Below are 21,183 nucleotides of genomic sequence, written 5' to 3'. Positions count from 1 at the left end.
GACGTTGGATGGAGATTTGGTACGTGTCGAAAGTTCAAACAGGAAGTCTGCTATGACAGCTTTTTGCTGCTGTCATAGCTTCTGTGGTTTATGCTACAATATAAATTTTATGCTACAACGTATTTTGCCAAAATCTTTGTTTTCGCACTTTTGACCCAAATTTGATGTTATCTTACTTTATATGATATTCATACTTCCTTATATATGTTTTGCTTTAATTTTAATTTATGAAATAATTTTATATCATTTTAAGTTTTAAAAATTTGGGATCCCATTTATAAAAATTTTACAAACTTGATGATCCATTTAAATTATTCCCATAATTACCTTTATTTTATGGAGTTAATTGTGGATAAGTAAGGGTGACCTTACACCTTCCTCCACCCACCACTTTCATCATAACTGTCGTGCACCCTTACCGACCCTCACCTTCATCGTTGCTATCTTGCATCCATGCTGTCCATTACCTTCGTCGTCGTCGTTGTGCACCCTATGAAAAAGAATAATGGTCCCTTGAAGAACTTATCGAACTCCTTTGCCACATAATTTGGTTCCACTATCATCGACAATGTCTCGCTGCTCTACTTCTTAGCCATCAACGTCAGTGAAATCCTCATCTGATGTCACGTCGTGCCTCCAAATGTGTGCACAAGCACATGAATTGAATGCCATCGATTTCAACTGGTTTTCTACTTTCCACTAAAAATGGCTACTTTTTCAAATAACTTCATCAGCATTTAGGAGTTCAAAGCTGACATGGTGTGGTATAGTTGTTTCATTTCAAGCTTTATGGCAAGGCTTATCACCAGAAGTTGGAAGTAGACGATACAAGGTAGATATGTAAAAATGCTGCAAGTCGTGATTAGATTTGTTGATTATGCAATTTGATCATGAGTGTTGGTTATTGTAGTTAAATTTGTTGATTATTGCATATTTGAAAAATCTAATTAAAAGAGGAGGATGATAGGTGTGATGAAGAGAGGAAAGAAGGATGGTGTGAAAGAGATGAGGGGATTATTGTCTTTTTAATTTAACATACATATATATAAAAAAAATTAATTTGAAGTTTCTATTCTTTATTTTCAATCACACCAAACATACTTTTAACTTTAATTTCTTTTCTTTTTTTGATTTCAATTCTAATTTTATTTTTAATTCCAATTTCATCAAAATGCTTTCAACGAACCAAACGGAGGCCTTACTAAATTATGTGAATTTGTTTCTCGTAACTCTTGTCACGCTAAAGTTTTTCAAAAGTAATGATAATTTTTTTTTTACCATTTTAATAATATAAATCACTTTTAACTATTTTTCTTAATCTTTATAAAACTTAACTAACTTCTTGCTTATTAAAAATGATAATTAAATCCTTAAAATTACTTTAGAAAAGATGTAAGTTTTGGATTTTTTTTCTTTTACAATTAATAACATAATAAATTGTTTTTAGGAATTCAAAAAATAATGAATAAATTGATAAAAAAATAGTTACCTTGACTTTGCCTTATATTAAGAACTCAACAAATTTTTTCAAAATTTCTTGTACTCTCTCTATTTTAAATTATAAAATACTTTTAAAAGACATTCAGCATTTCAAAATATAAAATACTTTAAAAAAATTAAAATTTTATTAAATATATTTATTTTAATATTACAATTTGCCTGTCTATTTAATTTTCATCTATTTCTCTTTTTAATATATTAAAATAAAAGTTATTTATAAAATTTTATATTTTTATTTTAAAAAAATAAAATTATTAAATTTTTGTAATGAAATTTATTAATATATAAAATTTTATTTAAAAATATTTTATAATTTAAGGTGAAAATATTATGAAGTATCGGAAGGATACAACTTATCAACGTTGCCAAAAGCCAATTTAGAGGATCCCAATACTGTGTGGATTGCGACCAAAAATATCGTTCTTTTTAATAGCCTTAATGTGGCCACGTTGCAACTAAAAAGGACTTTCACTGACAATAATTAATGGTCACCTTATTAATTTGACTTTTATACAAGCTTATTAATGGCCACATGAAATCTCTCGCTGACGTAGACCACCAAATTCCAACGGCGATAATGAGAGCTACTATTAATTAACATAGCAGTTTTCAGTGACGATACTTTGGCCACAATCACTTTGATATATGCTTAATAATTATATTACAATTTTCAAGGAGTGATAATTGATGGTATTTTACTTTTTAATATTCTACAAAATTGGTTAAAAAATGTTAGTTATACTTTTGAAAATGAAAAAATTTATAACTTTTTAATTTTATCCTTCTTTTTAATTAATTATCACAATAAATTATTGTTTAAGAATTTAAATGATAATAAATAAATAAAAAGTGAAATTAAAAAAGAATTAATTACTCTAACTTTATTTTATATTCAAAACAAAAAAAAACTTTTAAACTTCAATTTATATTAAGGAATGCACGGAATATCTTATTTTTCAAAAAGATATGATTCTCCAATGTTGCCTTCAATAAAATTAATGCTCTCTCCATCTCAAATTATAAGACACTTTTAAATAAAATCTTACATACCAATAAATTCCATTAAATAAACTTAATAATCTTATCTTTTAAAAATAAAAATGTAAACTTTTAAAAATACCTATCATTTAATACATTAAAAAGATAAAAGATGGAAATTAATTATAGAGAGAGAAAGAATAATATTAGAATTGATGTATTTAATAAAACTTTAATCTATCTAAAGTATTTTATAGTTTAAGATGAATTTTTTTAAAAAAGTGTCATATAATTTAAAATGGAGTGGGTAATAAAATACTGCATAAAAATTAAAAGTTTGCCAACAATTAATGAGGAGAAGCTTTATCCTATAGTTAAGATAGGATAGGATGGAGTATATATGAATATTAGCATGGTCAACAACTCTTTGATTTCCCACATACATCAGCTCTGATGCATTGTACTCTTGAATCAAACTTTACTGATTAATAATCAATAATCAATGTTATCAAATATTCAATACCAATGACCAGTATCAAACATATAATTCATAATAGTTTGCATGATAAATTAACAAATATTAACCATCAGTAATAAATGTTACGATGGAAATAAATGAATAACAAACATTCATAAATTAAATAGAGTTGGGAGAGCTAGAAACATATCGAATCCAAGTATGGATTAGTTTGCCCTGAAATCAATGCAAAGAATAGACTACACTACCTTAAAAAAAAAAAAAAAAAAGTTACCATGCATATAGCAGCTGCAGTTTTCCAAAGGTGTTTTTTGAAAACGCCTCAAGTAGACCCAGTGTTAGCGCTTTGATGAAGCACTGACATTGGAGGCGTCCTAAGGGAGAATGACAGATTTAAAAAGATTAATTAATTTAAATTAAATCTTAAATATTAAATTTTAAAAATTTATAACTTTATCCCTCAATTTTATAATTTTATTATAATAAATTTATAATTTATATTTTAAATTTTAATAAAAAAATAATTTTTTTATTTTTCAATCATGTTAAAATTTTAAAAACAAGTTACAAATTTATTATAACATAATTAAAAAATTAAAAAATTAAGTTAAAAATTTTTAAAATTTGATATTCGAACCTCTGTCATTCTCCAGCATCTCAAAATGCTGACATGTCGATTAGTGCTTTTAAACGCTGACAATGTCTCTTCTTGTGGTAGTACACGTGGGTTGAAAAATGCTAAGAGAGTAGCCTTATGGAACGAATATGCAGTGCTTTTCAAAAATGTTGTGAATGCCATTGGTGGCGTTTTAAAGCGCCGCCAATCCCAGAATTAAGTGCCAGTAAAGCATACTCTGTTTGTAGTAAATTACTAGGGTCTTTTCTGCAAGGCACCACATATGCACTTCACAGGAAAGGAAAAGAGGGAAAGAAAAGCAAAGAGTTAATAGAGATGATACAAATGTCCGTCATTGGTAATAAAAAGATTCAATATATATATATATGTATAAGTTCTACCTATTACAACTTTCCTTAAGAATTTTGATGACTTTTTTCTTTTTGTCAAAAAGAAGATAGTAAACTTTCCAAATAATCAGTCCCCAAGTCCTGAAACACAACAACATCTAATTCATTCCCCAAATTCACCATCCTTTTATTAGCTTCAGGTTCTTCAATATTTCTCAAGCTTCTTTTCCTGGAATTGTTGCAATTTTCAACATATCGGCCACAAGCAGAATAATCCTCTTCACAAGTTGATGAAGAAGCACAGCTGGTACTAATAATAATAGGATTATTAGGATTAGTACTGTCACTTCCCCTTTTGAGGTCAAATCCTAAAGCATTTGCAACAGTGTCAAGTGGGAAATTCAAATATGCCTTTGGACCTCTAATCCTCAAAGCTGCTTTATCATAAGCCAAAGCTGCTTCTTCAGCTGTCTCAAATGTCCCAAGCCAAAGCCTAGCTCCATTCCTTGATGAGTCTCTGATTTCTGCTGCATATTTTCCCCATGGCCTTCTTCTCACTCCTCTGTAGTGTCTTCTGATCTCACCTTCCTTATTCTTTGCCCTCACATCTTCTTTTTCCTGTTCTACCATTTTATAACTGGATTCAAAGTTTCTGCAAATTCCCAGATTGCTATTGTTATTGTTATTGCATGTATCTTGATGATGATGATGATGAAGGTTTTGTGGAAAATCAGCTAAAATTTCTTCCCATGCCTCAGCTCCCATTGATATCCACCTTCCCAAACTTGGAAGCCTTTGAAGAATCTCCATAGAGTCAACCCTTCCATCTAGATTTGGAAGTCCTTCCCATGATTTTGAGAATTCTGGTGCGTTTTCTGCTGTCATGCCACCATTATTACTGCTCATCATAACTCTAGCCCATATATTCTCAAGAATCTCTTCTGAATCTCCAGCTGCATGATGATGGTGATGATGATGTTGATGGTCACTACTTTTCTGGTTAATCTGGTAATTCAAACTTGGATTCTTCAAAACTGAAGGCGCCTCCATTACCATAGAAAAGCTCAATCGCATATGATGACGAATGTCACTATGAGTTTTCAATGTATTAGAAGGTCAGAATATTCATTGAAGAGAGCAGAAAAGAAATTTTGATATATATTTATATATAGGTATACATGCAGTGTGGATACACGTACAAGGTATAACAGCTCAGCTAATCGTTTTGCTTTATCTTGATAAATGAATGAGATGAAGATCCGAGCTGGAAAATTGTAGAATTATTCACTGACCAGCTAATGTATGAAGAATTTCAGGGTTTTCAACACTAAGGGAAATGTTTAAATAATGAGAGTTTATTATTTTAATGCTAACTTGTTGACTTGGGTGCTTGTTCAATCATTGGGAGGTTCATCTTTTATGGATTCTTTGCATTCAATGCATATTGGATTGGATTACTTATGGTGTCATTATTTTTTAATATTCTTTCAGGTTTGACTTTGTACAAAGAAACAGCGAAGCAATACCATTTGAAAGCTGGCAAGAGCAAGAGTAATGTTTCGAGTTGTGTGTTTTTTGCGATATCACAAACTAGGATTTGAATTTGGTGAGTAGTTTAAGTCTCCATTCACTCAATGAGGATTTCATATGGCACGAAAACTATTGTTTAATTTAATCAAATAAATTGAATGGCTGTAAAAAATTTTGTCATATAATATAATACTTATAGAAATTAATGTATCAAATTAAACTTCAAAATTTTTGGTTGGGACAACACATGTTAGGGAGTGCTTTGATTATAATAATTGATTTAAAATTTTTGGAGAAATGTGTATTTTAATAATTTTTAAATATTGATGAAATCTAAAGTTAGCAGTATCATAGGTTACTAGGTGCTTGGATCAACAAGTTAAAGAATTAACTAACTTAATTAAAAGACTTGAGTTTGAGTTTTAAATATGCAGTAGTAATTAAATTCTTGGTGAAAGATATGCATTTTAAAAAAGTGTCCGAAAACTGCTAATCAGATCTAGGTAAATGATCTAAGATACTGGAAAGAGAGCAAGTAGTATTACGGACCGGATGATTTAATTTAATTTGTCACACCATACATGAACATTTTTTTAGTCAATATTATTATAATGGAATAAGAAAAAGGGAGAATTGCTTTAACATTTTACTTAACATAATTAATTACTCACAAATTTATTAACAACTGAGCTTAGGAAAACGAGAGGTGGGAGGAGTAAAAGAAATAGCAAATCTAAAGGAATGTTTCTTGGAGCAAAAGAGATGGGTTATGATTACGAAGATGATAGAAAATAGAAGCCACACGGTTGGCCAAAAGATAAACCTGAAACACAACGTTGGAACAGGAGGAATGTACAGGTTAATTAAGAATTAAGCAAAATGCTATCATTCAATTAATATTTTAAACTTGCGTGCGTTGTTGGTGAAAAAAATTGATAAACAAATATCAATACATGTACCTGAAATCAGTCATCTTTATCTTAAAACCGTGCCAAACAAATGTTTGATTCTGTCTCTGCCCGTCGTTGTTTATAATTTTTAAATAGTTCTAGAACATAGCTATTAAATATATTTTAAACTTTCTGTCAAAAAAAAATTAAACTAAAACCTTATTACTATAATTGGATTTTTTTTGAGTTTGATTGCCCGTGTATTATCTATGTATCTTCTTTAAATAGATTTCTTACTAGAGTGTTTTTTGTAAAAAAAAAAAACCAAAAGACAAGTTTTTAAATTTTTGTGTATTTGCACAAAATTAGATGAATTATATTATTTTTGAAAAATTAAAACTATTAGTATATTTAGAAACAATCTCATGTTTCTTTATTTTTTTGGGCAAAAGGGCAAAAATGCTCTGAAACTTTTCCTCTAGATGCGCTTGATATTCTAAACTTTTTTTAGAAGCAATGTCGCCCCGGAAGTTTCAAAAAATGGTGTAATGTTACCTTGCCATTAAATCTGATGGATGTTGACTATTAATTCAAAGTTTGATCAAGGAATTTACACATGGCCTTTCAATTCTGATTTTCCTTTATTGAGTCATTGCTCCATGTAGATTAGTGTGTGGCTGCCTGTTTAAATACGTCACCAACCCTCAACATCTCCAGTGAAGAAGGGCATGAGCATCTTGAGGCCTAGGCCAAGGAAAGTTGAGGGAAGCTAAGGTCAAGTCAATGTCCTCTGCAAGCATAGGTTCTCGAAGGAGTCGTGCTACGTTTAGGCAGCACTGAGAGGTTTGGTATGATAGTTCGAGTAGTTACTGTCATTGTGGTTTGATGGCTCTACAATGGACATCTTGGAGTGAGGAAAATCTAAGGAGGTTTTATGGGTGTCTCAACTATCGGCAAGTTTGGTTGATATTGTATATCTTCTTTTTCAAACCCTCTTCTTTTTCTATGTCATCTTCTTCATCTTCTTGTTATTATTATTGAAATCTAGGGAGGATGTGGGTTTTTTGCCTGGCATGATGTTGAGATGGGGGAGAGGGCAAAGAAAGTAATTAATGAGCTACTTTATCATGTGGAATATTTGTCTGGTGAGCAAAATGGACATTCAAGGCATGAAAGTAAGTCACAAAATGATATTGAAGTTGATACCATGTCAGAAGAAGTTAAGAAGATGTAGAGAAGGTTGAAAAGGAGCTTGAATATAGCTGTGTCATGTGTGGTGCTATCATGGTTTATTTTTTTCTTATTTAAAAATGCATGAACGTCATCAGTTGTTGTAGGCAAAGCTTGTGATCCTTTTTTGTTAGCTAAGGTGGAATGTTGGACATGATTTAATGTTGGACAGCAATGCTACAACTTTAGTGTTTGCAAATGATGAAGTTGAGATATTGAATCAGGAAATTTCCTTATTTTAGTTCCAAATAAGTCCAAGTAGTGTAGATGTTTGAGATTTCCTATTAATTAAGGCAATTGCATGATGAAATAATCTGACAAAGATAAAACTCACATGCAAATAAACTTGGATGGCAAATTGTGAATAATCCTACTAGATATCAGGCTCAGCCATTACTAGATCAATTGAGATGGCCTGGGATTGCAATTGCAGCGAATGTCATTAAGTTGGAGCTAATATTATTTCTGATTTATTTGAATGATTTCACTTGAGTATAAAACTTTTAAAAGTGAGTCATAAATGTTCTTACCTATATTATCTCAAATCCTTTCCTTGGTCTTTGAAAAAGTTTTAGCTTGAATCTAATTATCCTATTATCATTTATATTTTGAATCAAGAGTTATAGAAATATTTAGTTTTGACCTTTAATCAGTATTTTCTCTATATCTCTTAATATATAAGTCTAATTACTGTGAACTTCTTTCATTTGAAAATAGGCTTGTACATTTTCCAAAGAACTTAATTTCGTTAAAAAATAGATTTTATATGAAAGAGATACAATTTTTCAAATTTGGCTGTTGAAGCTTCCTATACTTCAAAAAAATACTACTAACCTTTGTTCACCTTTTTGATCATATCTCTTTATATCTTTGAATTTTTGAGTAGGTCTTCTTTCTTTGGAAACTAGGTATTCAGGAATTTCTAACTACAGGTCATTTGCCTAATTTGGCGTTAAAATGAAGGAGTCATGACCGTTAGAAGTTGACCCATATTTTATTTCGAAATTGTGTGATTGTTAGAAGTTGACCCATATTTTATTTGAAATTGTGTCCATTATTTCAGAATAACTCTCACTTATTTTGATATAAGCATAAGTTTTTATGCTTTGTTCTTCGTGTTTGAGTTCTTTCTCTTCAAAATTCATTCTATCAATTCCTTTCACTTTCTATAAGTTGAGTTAACCTTATAAACTTCATAGAATTTCTTTTAATACAACTTTAAGTTGGATTAAACATTTATCGATTCGTACAAATCCTTTTTACCCATATGGTAACTTAGCACTTTTTTACATATGAGTTATTGCTTATACCAATAAAAATAACTTATATCGGTACAACTATGAAGACTTATGCTTTGTTTTTCAATCTTACCCTTAAACTTACTCTATTTATCTCTATTTTTTATATTTAAAACAAAGAAATTTAAGCTCAGAGAGCTTAAATGTAGTAATTCCTTGTTCATAAAAATCTTGCCTTGCAAAGCCAGAGAGTATATCCAAAAGTATGCAGATCTTAAGACACAATTTCCCATTCTTAATGAGAGGGAAATGAGGATAGAAACGGTGTAGAATCGTGCCAGCAAAAAAACCCACATCCTCTCTATACACAATTACAATAAACCCTTTTCAATAGTAATAAGAAGATGAACAAGACGACATAGAAGAAGAAGAGGGTTCAATGAAGAAGATATACAACATCAACCAAACTTGAGCACCCATAAAATCTTCTACTTGGATTTTCCTCACTCTAAGATGTCCATTGCGGAACCATCAAACCATAGTGATAGTACCTACTCAAATTGTCATACCGAACCTCTCAACACTGCTATGGCTTCCTTTGACTTCCCTTTGCCCAAGCCTCAAGATACTCATGACCTTCTTCACTGGAGACGTTGAGGGTTGGTGACGTATTTAATCAGGGAGCCACACACTAATCCTCATGGAGCAATGACTCAATAAAGGAAAATTATAATTAAAAAGCCACGTGTAGATTCCTCAGTCAAACTTTGAATTTAACAATCAACATCTATCAGATTTAACGTTAGGATAATATTGCACCATTTTTTAAAACTTTCAAGACAACATTGCTCCTAAAAAATGTTTAAGACACTAGGCATCCTTAGAGAAAAATTTTCAGGGTATTTTTTCCCTTTTGCCCTTATTTTTTTAATTGAATACAAGTGTTCTCTCATTCAAAGCAATCTCATTCAAGACATAATTGGGTACGTAATATTTTTTTTATTATAAGCAAAATTATAAATTTTAAGAAGTATTAATCTGCCAAATTATCCCTCATAAATGATAGTATCACTAAATTAGGAAAAGAAATATTAATTACAAGGATATTTTAATTCAAACATTTCAATTTCAAACATATTCTTTCCGTTTTTAAATATTATTGAAAATATCAAATTTACACATGGTTTACAAAAATTTGTTAATTAATTATAATAATTATGTGTGAAATTAAAAAAATTAGACCAAATTATCCCTATAATTAATTAAACAAATTTGTTTAATGAAAATGAACATTAACTTTACCAGGGACAATTTGAGAAAAATATGACAAATTCTCCTTGGAATTTGTAATTTTTGCTTATAAATAAAAAAAAACAATGATAGTTTCACTTATATTCAAATATGGAGGGAGAAATTATTATGACTAATTAAATTTTTTAAACTGTGCTAGTTGATTGAAATTCCCTAATAAGGAGGGAGTATAAACTAATAATATATCAAATAAGTACATATTATTCATAAATCATAAACAACTACTTATATACACTGGCTTCCATGCATGTCTAATATGATTATATAACTCTTCCTGGTCCTAAAAAACATTTACTTTATTCACGGCGATTGAGAAAAGAGAAGCTTATAGGGCATTAAGACACATACACAATTCATTAAAAAATGTATTTCATAAAAGATATTATTGATTTTGAAATAAAATTCACATTCTTTTTAAAATATAGATATTCTAAAATATATTATATTAGGAGTGAAAGTAGGTCAGGCAGCCAATCAAGAACCTACAGCCTAACTTATTTTATGTTTAGCCTTACTTTTTTAGTAAATAGGCCAAATTAGGCTCATGATTAAACTTAGTTAAATAAATATGTTATAAACCTATTTTTATAAAGTCTAGCTTTCAAATCTGATAGGTCAGCCCATTTGCATATATTATTATTATTATTATTATTATTATATAATTGTGGGCGTTGTTTTTGTCACGCGGGCATGCTAAAGGAGCTTTTCCTCATACGGTATGTTAAACTTACTTCTAATTCAAATCGAGAGTTCTCAAGATCTTTTTTCACAGTCTTCTAAATCAAATTGTGTCTTGGTTCCATTTTATATGCAAAGTGGTTGTTTTTTTCCATGACCTCGTGATCCATTTTTCTGGTACCATTTCTTGCATTTGTCCAAACTTCTTCCACTTGTCTCATTTGCCCGAATTGGTGCATAAGTTAAATGGTGCGTAAGTTATCACATTCTATTAAGTATAACAACATAAGTAAAATTAAGAATATTATTATTTGTGAAAAAATATATTGAAATTTTTTGGCCAGAAATATATTACAAAGTTGATATAGATCAGTTTATATTTTGAAAAAAAAAAAACAGAGAGAACTATTACATAGAAGGATAACTCAATCTTCTGTGATATATTGGATTTCATCATAAAATAAAAAACTCTTTGTTCCATTTTTTTTTATAGCACATGGAGTGGAGCTCACTGAAAGCAGTGATTGTCTCTCCTGAAATATGAAATGTTAGACTTTTGCTAACTAACTTACTATATATCCATTTTTCAAAATAATATGTCTAATAGCTTTAAATTTTTTTTATTAGAATTTATAGGATATGAGTTAAACGGCATGCTTGTTTAAAATTAAAAAATAATTTTTGAATAATTTAAAGATATTATAGAAAGATATTTATTTCGTAGAGATGTTTCTTATTATAAGAAACAGACATTATTTTATTTTATATAAAAATTTTATTATATATTCATGTATACCAAATTTCTAATGACATTCTCATCAATAAAATTGAATTATTTTCCAAAAAATTATTCAAAGTATCTTCTTAAAATAATCAAAAATTTAATTTTTTTCAACATTTTAATTATTTTCAAAAGTTTAAGCATCCATTTGTTTAAAATTAAAAAATAAGTAATTTTTATATAGTTTAAATATTTTATGAAATGCAATTTAAAATAACCAAAAATATGTTTTTTTTATTCTGATTGTTTTTAAAAGCTTAAAACAAACATAGTAAAAACTCATAAAATAATTTTTTTCATGAAATAAGCTAAAACAAATGGGCCTTTATTTCATAGAGATTTAAAAAATTAAAAATTATTTTGTGTTTGGTTAAAATCATAGAAGATCACTTTTTTTATAAGATTCTTCCATCCTTCTTTATTTGGCCTATTTCCATGAAAGCATCTCTTCAACAATTTTAAGACATATTTCAGTTTTTTTTTATCATTCTCTCCAGACTTCTTTTGATGTACAGATGTTTTTCATTTTCATTAAAAAAAAACATCTCAAGAACAATAAAAAAAAAAAACCAAACGTCAAAGACAAAAAATAAAAATGAAAACCCACAGAGTTACTTTCAGCACTGGGAATTGCAGCACAGGAATTGCATGGGCCTTTAGATTTGTAAAAGACCAAGCTATGTTTTAAAATATATAAAGTCATTAATTGCTTAAGTGTGCCTTCTCTCCACTGGGCAAAATTATAAGCAGAACCCAAAATATAGACAACAGGTTTGATGAAGAAGACGAGCTCTTTTGATTCGAGCAAGAGGGAGCTAGTGCTTATTCTTGAAATCCCTTGGAGGCTGGCACCAACTAAACGACCCATTTTGGCCCCAAAAAGAACTAAACAGCCCATAATCTCACTCTCTCTCGCTCTAAGCCCATTGGAGGACGACGATTGAAAATTATATAATTGAATTGAACATGGAATAATATCTTATCAAATAAAATAACCATTGAAATGTAAAATATTCAATATCATAGTTTGAAAAATTAATTTAATTTTTCATACGCAATTAAGATTATAGTAATAAATCTAATTTTTTAATAACAAGTCAAATGTCATTCACAATAAAATGAGTACAATATAAAAGTTTTTTAGAACAAAACCCAAAAGTCCAGAGTCCATTGCTCTTCCTTTAATGAATCATGAATGCATCTATTGTTCTTCAAAAAAAAAAAAAAGATCCAGAGTCTCGAATCCATTAAAAAGTACTAATAAATCTATTAAAATGCACAAAATATTAGTTTGCATTCAATTATTTGAAAAATTAATTTAATTTGCCTTTTTTTTTGTTGCCCAAGATATTTTCACAGTTAGCAGTTGTGGAGATTATTTCTCTAAAAAATCTGAACACCATTTAAGAAGTTGTCCTCTTTCAACTAATATTTTTCCATACACAAATTCAAGAATCAAACTGTAAAATGATATTTAAGGGATTCAAACTGCTATCATCTATATCATATTCACTAGGTTTTAATTCACCGTGTTGACGACCGAACGAAGGGGGGCAAAGAACTTTGGAAAAATGATGATAAAATTTCGTTGAAATATATTAATTATAATTTAATCCCTTAAATGTTATAATTTCCTTGAAGCCCATAAGAATTTTTCTATCATTAATGAATTTATATAAATGATTAAATTGTTCTTATTAAAAACAAATGATTTACAACGGCCTTCTTATATTTACAACTTTTCTTCTTAAATTCACAATACGAAGAATAAAAATCATAACTTCACATGTAGAATTCCTTATTTGATATCGTATGGTGTGGAATATAAAAAAAATTACAACATAAGACTGAAGGTTGTATACATTTATTTTCAATAAAAGTAATTTTAATATTTTATATAAATTTATTAATAATAATTTTTTTTAAAGATTTAAAAAAATTATGACATTTTGAGGGATTAATTATTAATTTATATACTTCAAAAAAAATTATGTTATTTTTTTGAAAAAAAGTTTTGGAGGGTGAGAAGCTCATAATATTAAGACCCATGCGGACCTCGGCATAAACTTGATATTTAGACTTTAACTACTGTAATATTCTAAAACTCTCTCTGATATTTTAGTTTTCATGTGGATAGTTTATAACACATTTTTAAAAGTAATTCAGTATTTTAAAATATAAAATATTGTTGAATAAAAAAAGATTTTATTGATAGTGGTTATTCCAATATTATATCTCATTATTTCAGTACCGAAATAAATATTCTTCCCTCTATTCTCATAATGAAAGATATCATTGAAAATTTATACAAAATTTAACACTATGAAATGTACCTCAAGAAAAAATCACTGGCACCTGTTAAGAGATACCACAAAGAAATTAAAAAAAAAAAAACAGAGAGCCCAAGCAAGATTAAACCGAAGGGTTTATTTATTTATTTTTTATATCCTTTTAGGCCATTTGAGGCCCATTGGGGCGTGACATTCACGTTTCAGATTGCAAGTTAAAAGTTAAGGCACTTGATTGGAAAATGTTTGGAATAAAACCAATATGCTTTTTCTCATCCAAAAAAAACAAACAAACAAACAAATACGCTATTATAGGATGGACCCTGTTATGGTGAAATTATTAGTGGATTGTCAAGTTATTTAATTTCATTTAAAAAAAAATTTAAATTAAATAAATTAATAGCAAAAATAGCACCACAAGTATTTTATTGAGGAGGGAGAAATATAGATAACTTCTAAAAATGAAAATACACTTCAAATGCATATAAATTTATTTTATTTAAATTATTGTATGTAAAAATAGAATAAATTATCATAGTTCCTCCCCTAGAGTGGGTTAGTCGTTCAATAAAACACCTTTACCAAATAAACGTTTTTGTTAACTTAGGGTGACTTTAGCTATCCTAGCTAATTTATGGGATTTCTGCAGATATAATCCATGTTATAGGACAAGTCAAGTAAATAACCTAATATTTATTATATGTTATATTATGGCTGGTGAGCCCTTTTAGTATATTTGTTAATGATATATCATGTATATCAATGATAACCTTTTGTAAATTTTTAATGATAAGTTTTTTATATGTCAATAATTAACCTATTATATATTAATGTAAATTGGCTATATTTTTAAATTTTAAAAATTTGATTCATATTTCTAAGCACAAGACTTTTGAGCCAGTGGGCATGTTATCCTTAATTATCCTTAATTTATTTGGATGAACATCGCCAAACTTGAAATCTCCAAATTGAAGTACCGAGTACTTTGAAATTGTATTAATCCATGTTGTCCAAAATTAAAAATATATATATAATTAGTTTTTTCAACATGTTACAATTTTCACTTTTTGTTGTTGTTAATTACTTCGATACAATTACAATCAGATACCAAAAATTCCAATTTAATATAATCAGATATCAACTCAAATGGTTTCAAATATAAGAGTTTTTTAAAAAATATAAAGCCACAGATAAAAATCCACATAGAAGGATTTCCAATTAGGTCATGTCATTAATATAGAAGGTTCCTACATCTTGGCAAACGGATATAAAAAATCTCAAGTCTCGTTTGGTTAGTAAAAGGGATGAGAATAGAATGAATTGAAAAAATAAAAACCAAAAGTAAACGAGATCACCCTCTCTTATGATAAGTATGATAAAAATTAATATAATATACTATAAATGTGAAAATTATTATCCCTCCAAAAATCTCATGAATCATGATTTCTAACCTTATAAAATAAAATTATGTTTCTCCCTTACGAATATGGTTTACTTATCCCCCTCCACTTCATGCTTGATGACATAAGAATTCAATAATTGTTGAAGATTCAACCAAAGTATGTGTTTGGTTTAGGAAAGGAAGTAGAATTATGTCACATCAAGAGACATGAAAGTGCTTAAGAATATTAGAGATAAAGAAATCAAATCCCACAACTAGAAGATAGATTAAAAATATGCAAAGCTTAGGGTGCGTCTAATTAAATGGTTTAAGTTATTTTGATGAAATAAAATACTCTCAAACATATTTAATATAAAAAGTTTGAGCATCATAAGTCATTCTAGCTAGGAAACAAAGCAACAAAAAAATTGAGCAAAAGAAAAAAAAATGAAAGAATGAAAAAAAACAAGAGATTAAAAAAGAAGAGAAATTGAATAAACCTAAGGCTTTTAAGGCTAAAAAAAGTGCAAGTTCAAGCAAAAAGAAGAAGAAAATAAAGAAAAATTGAGAGAGAGAAAAAAGAAAAGAAATGGAGAGAATATTAGAGATAAAGAAATCAAATCCCATATGTAAAAAATAGAAGATAGAAAATAAAATTAAAAAAATATAAAACTTAAAATGCGTCTAATTAAATGACTTAATCTATTTTTGTACAAGTAGATTTAATAAAAGAGTTTAAACAAAGAAAGCTTCTGCTTCTAAAACATATCATGTTTCGAGATTGGACTTCCATCATGGCTTTCATCTCTTTAGTTTGAAAGCATTAAGCAAAATGAGCCATTTTAAAGCTATATGGAGTGAATTACTGCCAAAAGAAATCCATTACCCCTTATGTTGGGTTGCTTTCTATATGGAAGAGGAAACAGAGTGGGAAAGTGCTTTAGAATGACTAACACAAGCTCCACACAAGGACATTTTTAATGGGCTAAAATTGAGTTTTGATGGACTTGATGACAAACAACCAAATGCGTTTCTTGACCTACAATATTTCTTGAGTCAAACATGGAAGATTTCTCTGAACTTTTATAAAACACTTGCATGGCTTTTCCTTCACTTATTGAGATAAATGTTCTTAGCGAGAGATCCCTCATTTCGGTTGATGAGAATGGCGATGTTGAGATGCATCCTCTTATAAAGGACATGAACCTTGAAATTTCTAGACACAACTAGTATCAAACCCTAGAAGACTTGATCGACTATGGGAGAGCAAGAGGATGTTTACGCTCTTTTCATCAATAACAAGGCTTATATTTAATTGTGGCAAAAAAAAAGGTATTATATTTAATTTTTTTTATCATTATTTTATCCTAGTATGCATTTGAATTGATGTAGTATGTGCAAATATGTGCTCGTACATGATAAAGAACTTAATATATAGTATCATAAGAAGTACAAAAAATGAATACATGCACATACATGTTTTAATGAACTTAGTTATTGATCACTAAGTTGACAAAAAGAAAGTTATTGATCACTAATAAGAATACAGACTAGATGAATTCTTCATGTATATATATATGTACAAATAAATGTACGCATTTATTTTTTAGTTTTTATTTAAAAATTCCTTATATGTACATATAAGGAATATTTGAAGTGCACAACATCATTACTCATTTAGTTTTCCCTAAATCAATATAAGAAAAATTATTGTAGTGTTTTGATTATTTTTACAATAATTATAGTAATAATCATAATATAATAATAAAAATAATTTTTTTTCTTCTTCTTTTACTTTCTAGGAGACTGAGGCAACTCGATGCATATCTTAGGATTATATTGGCAACTAGTAATTTTCAAAAGATGTACAATTTACATTCCTTAACTTTTACAAATCTGATTAGAGCAAGCCTTCAACAGTTAATATTTGTGAAGATCTAGATTATCTCCCTGAAGAAATTGAGGTTTTTCTGTTGGGAAGAATACTCTTTGCCATCTGTGCCATTAAGCTTTTGTGTAGAGAATCTTGTAGAACTTCATATGCCTAATAGTCATCTTTTTTTTTTTTTGAATATGAACATGAAATACTCAATCAACAGAATGTGAAAACAATATAGAAGACAAAACAAACAACAAGAAAACAAACCAACCACCCTTAATCAACAAATGGTGGGGTATTAAAAGTGTTAAAGTCATTGGATAATCTCTGTGCTAACTTAGCAAGATAGTCAGCTATCTTATAAAAACTAAAATTTATGAAATTGATCATAATTTGAAAGGGGTGATAAATTATGATTGTTTTTTGTGATTGTTTAGATTGCCAGTGCATAATTACAAAAAACCTCCACAATCTTGTACCCTTTTGCCAACATAATTCAAGACCCTTAAAATATCAAACAATTTAGCAATAGCAGGGGAAACATGTCCTAATTTTAATTAAAACCTTGAATCTAGGCATTGTTTTTATCCTTCAAAACTCCACCACATGAACTGCGACTATTGTAAGAGTAGACCCATCAACTTCAAGTCAAACTTCCTCCAACAAAATGTTGATGTAGAGCACCATGACAATCACTTATGGGGAGTTGGGGTAGGTTATTTCTAGATCTTGATCAGCTACAACTCTAAAGAAAGATGTAGATTGTTCCTCCATTATCCAATCCTCTCAAGCCTAGAAAGCTCAATTGCAATGACTCCTTCATATATCCCAATAGATATAGCAAACAAAATATCCCAAGGACCTTCTTAGTAAAAGAATTCCCTCCTTGATGTTTCATATTCCAATCGAGCCAATCCCACCTATTCGATAGCTTTGAAATGGAGATTTGGTATGTATTTTTCACCTAAGTCTAAAGATATCTCATATTCTCATTCTTGCACAGCAAAGAATTGAAAACATAAACTCATCTATGTAAATGCATTCACTTATTTCCTTAACAAGATGAGAAATTTATGATAAATATTGTTTAGATATCTAACTATAAACCCTTCTTTTTTTTTCTCCCAGCGTTTCCCTAATTTGCAGTCAATCAATCTAAGTTTCTCAAAATACCTCATTTGACTCCCAGATCTCTCACTGGCCCCAAATATTAAAGAGATACATTTTTTGGTTGTGAAAATTTGGCTCAAATTTGCTCTTCAAGTGTCCTGCACAAGCTTTCCCATTGGCATAATTGGTTGCTAAGGGTTAAAGAATATAAACATTGGTGGCAGTATTATAGAGAGAAGTTCAGGATTAGCGATTGTCCGTAATTTTTTGGATTTTAACAACTTGCACGACTGTGGTCTTTGAGACCTAAGATTAAATTATATAGAGCCTGGTATCATGTAATGTAATTCATAAATTCTTATACTATTTTTTATGTTTGTGAATTGCAAATTATTTATCCATTTTATGATAAAATAATTCTAATATTTTATTTTTAATAATAAATAACTTAATTCATGCAATTTATATTACAACCTTTGATAGAATTTATACAATTTTAAAATTAAAAAATTATTTGAATTATAGAGATTCTTACTGATACCATCACTACCAAAAAATTCTTGAAACGTGTGATTTTATAACTAAAATTGTCATTAAAATATCTTTAGATATTCGTCATTCACTTTTTATTTAATTTATATCCTGTATATTTTAATAGCCATCTTGTGAAAAAATAAAGTCATTTTTCTATAATTTATCTTTAAATTTTATCCTATTACATGCTTTCTAAAGTGAAATTCAATACTATAACTTAAATGAGATCTATAATTCATGTGATGCCTTAGACGATGGCTTTAATAGTCTAAAGGGAGCCACGGCCGTGACAACTTGTCATTCCATAAAGTGACAGTGAAGCTATTGTCTATCTTTCTTGGTTTATGACTCATATATGTGTCAATAATAGAGTCTTGGCATTCAGGCCAAGTCTGATGGGCAACCTAAATTCACTTAAAAAAAATTAGGATCAATCTTAACTATATAGACTTTTTTAAGATGATAGAACATTTTAAATCCGGCCTAAATTGAGCCAAACCACTAGAATTTATAACTCCATGTGTATATAGATTAGTAATTTTCGCCAAGTTCAATGAGCTAGCTTGAAAAAAGTGAAGGCCGGACTTAGTTATATAAACTCTTTTAAGAAGACAGAATACTTCAAGCCTGATCTGAATAAGTCTAGCCCATATTGTTGGCTTTAATCAATAATGCCTTTCACAGAGATGTTAGAGTTCAGGGACGATACTCAGAGAGAAAAGTTAAAATGGTGAACACAAAGTTGGGGCATCTTTGTTTCCATTTCTTAGCACATTTCGTTGGGTGGAGGGTCCAATTGTTGGGTTTGGGGATTCATCAAACCAACATCTTGACTATGATTCATGCTATTATGATTCCTTCTTTCTTGGCAGCAGGATTTGCCTCCACAATAATTTGGTAGATGTGCTAAATTCTTATTGACTAAATTAATCTTTGGTTGGTAAATTTTCGATATACAAAGTACTATTGACACAAAGAATGAGCCCATGAGCACAAGCCCAAAATAACCATGGATTTGTAATATGTGAATCCAGCACAATACGTAACGGATCATCTAGAACATTTACTAGGGCTACGTGTATCAAATCTCCATTATTGTACCACGTGACACTCCTTTACACTGAATTTATATCAACTTTGTACCTATTGGATGCAATGCAATGAACATATTCTATTCGATGAGCATTTTAATATTTTCGTACCTCAATATGTATCATAGCATTAAAATATATTCTGGCAAAAAGGGCAAAAAAAACTAAATCAAGGCATGTGTTCCCTGTTAGGTACAACAATAATTTAAGGCACTTGGTTGGAAATTACTGGAGAAAAACCAAATAGGCTATAACAGGAGGGGACCCTATATGGTGAAATTGTTAGGGGACTTTCTCTCATGTTATTTATTTTAAAAAACATTTTGAATTAAATAAATTCATAGAAAAATAATGCCAGAAGCATTTTATTGAAGAGAGAGAAATACGGATACTTCTACAAATGAAATGAAATATTTAAAAAGGTAAAATACTTTAAATTTGTATTTATTTAAATTATTGTTCATAAAAAATAGAATAAATTACAAAGATCACATTTTCCCCCTTAGAGATAGTTAGTCGTTCAATAAAACTACCTTACCAAATATATGTTTCTTTGGCAATTTATGTTGACTCTTGGTTGCAATATCATAGTTAATATACTAGGATTAACATTGTCAAATTTAAAATCTCCAATTAATTACCGAGTTACCTTGCAATTGTAATTAATCTATGATGGTTAAATTTTAAAAAAAATTATCATGTAATGTAGTTCTCAACAATGCTATGATTTTCACTTTTTGCTATATATTAATTAGATGGATTTACAATTAGATCCCAACTAATTCAGTATAGTTCGATCACAACAAATTTTACTGAAAAATAAATTGTAAATATAATCTCAAACACTTCTAAATATAAGGGTTTTAGACTTGAATCAATATTTACAACTTACTTTTCAGCAAAAAAAATTTTAAGATATAACTATCATCAAATTAATTTTTAGAGCATAAGTTTCATTTTCCCTATTAATTATGCCTATGAGCACATATGTGTATGTTTGGGATCAAATAGTACAAGAAGCCGAACGATTAGATCAACAGTTTTTTGAAGCAAGAAGTCCAACATTTGAGAGAGCAAGAAGGGTAGATAACTAGTTATATCAGTTTTCAGTTAAAACGCGCGCACACACCAGCAAAACCTTTTCATGCAAGAAAAGCCGCACACAATTGTGTGTGTGAGTTTATATATATATATATATATTATTAAACCTAACTGGTATCTAACATTCGTCACCAGTTCGATGTATCTCACCAAACATCCACTTTAATCAAACATACCCAAAATTCCTTAATAATTAATCCATTTGCACTCTCTCTTTTT

General features: G+C 29.1%; 1 protein-coding gene across 1 annotated transcript; it reads right to left on the bottom strand.

Annotated features, from left to right (window-relative positions):
* Nucleotides 1-3,899: 3,899 nt before the first annotated feature.
* Nucleotides 3,900-5,047, bottom strand: LOC129287234 (ethylene-responsive transcription factor 15-like). The gene has a single exon (XM_054923427.1). The coding sequence runs from the start codon at nt 4,994-4,996 to the stop codon at nt 4,019-4,021; it is 978 nt and encodes a 325-aa protein (XP_054779402.1). The 5' UTR covers nt 4,997-5,047; the 3' UTR covers nt 3,900-4,018.
* Nucleotides 5,048-21,183: the final 16,136 nt, after the last annotated feature.

Source organism: Prosopis cineraria, unplaced genomic scaffold (assembly GCF_029017545.1).
Source record: "Prosopis cineraria cultivar Desert tree isolate PC_DT_omini unplaced genomic scaffold, ASM2901754v1 PC11, whole genome shotgun sequence".
Lineage (NCBI taxonomy): Eukaryota > Viridiplantae > Streptophyta > Magnoliopsida > Fabales > Fabaceae > Prosopis > Prosopis cineraria.
Note: the sequence above shows the minus strand (reverse complement) of the source record. Positions and strands in the feature narration are given on the sequence as shown.

Bases quoted from the DNA above. Each gene is read 5' to 3' on its own strand.
- LOC129287234 (XM_054923427.1), bottom strand. From the start codon at position 4,996: ATGCGATTGAGCTTTTCTATGGTAATGGAGGCGCCTTCAGTTTTGAAG.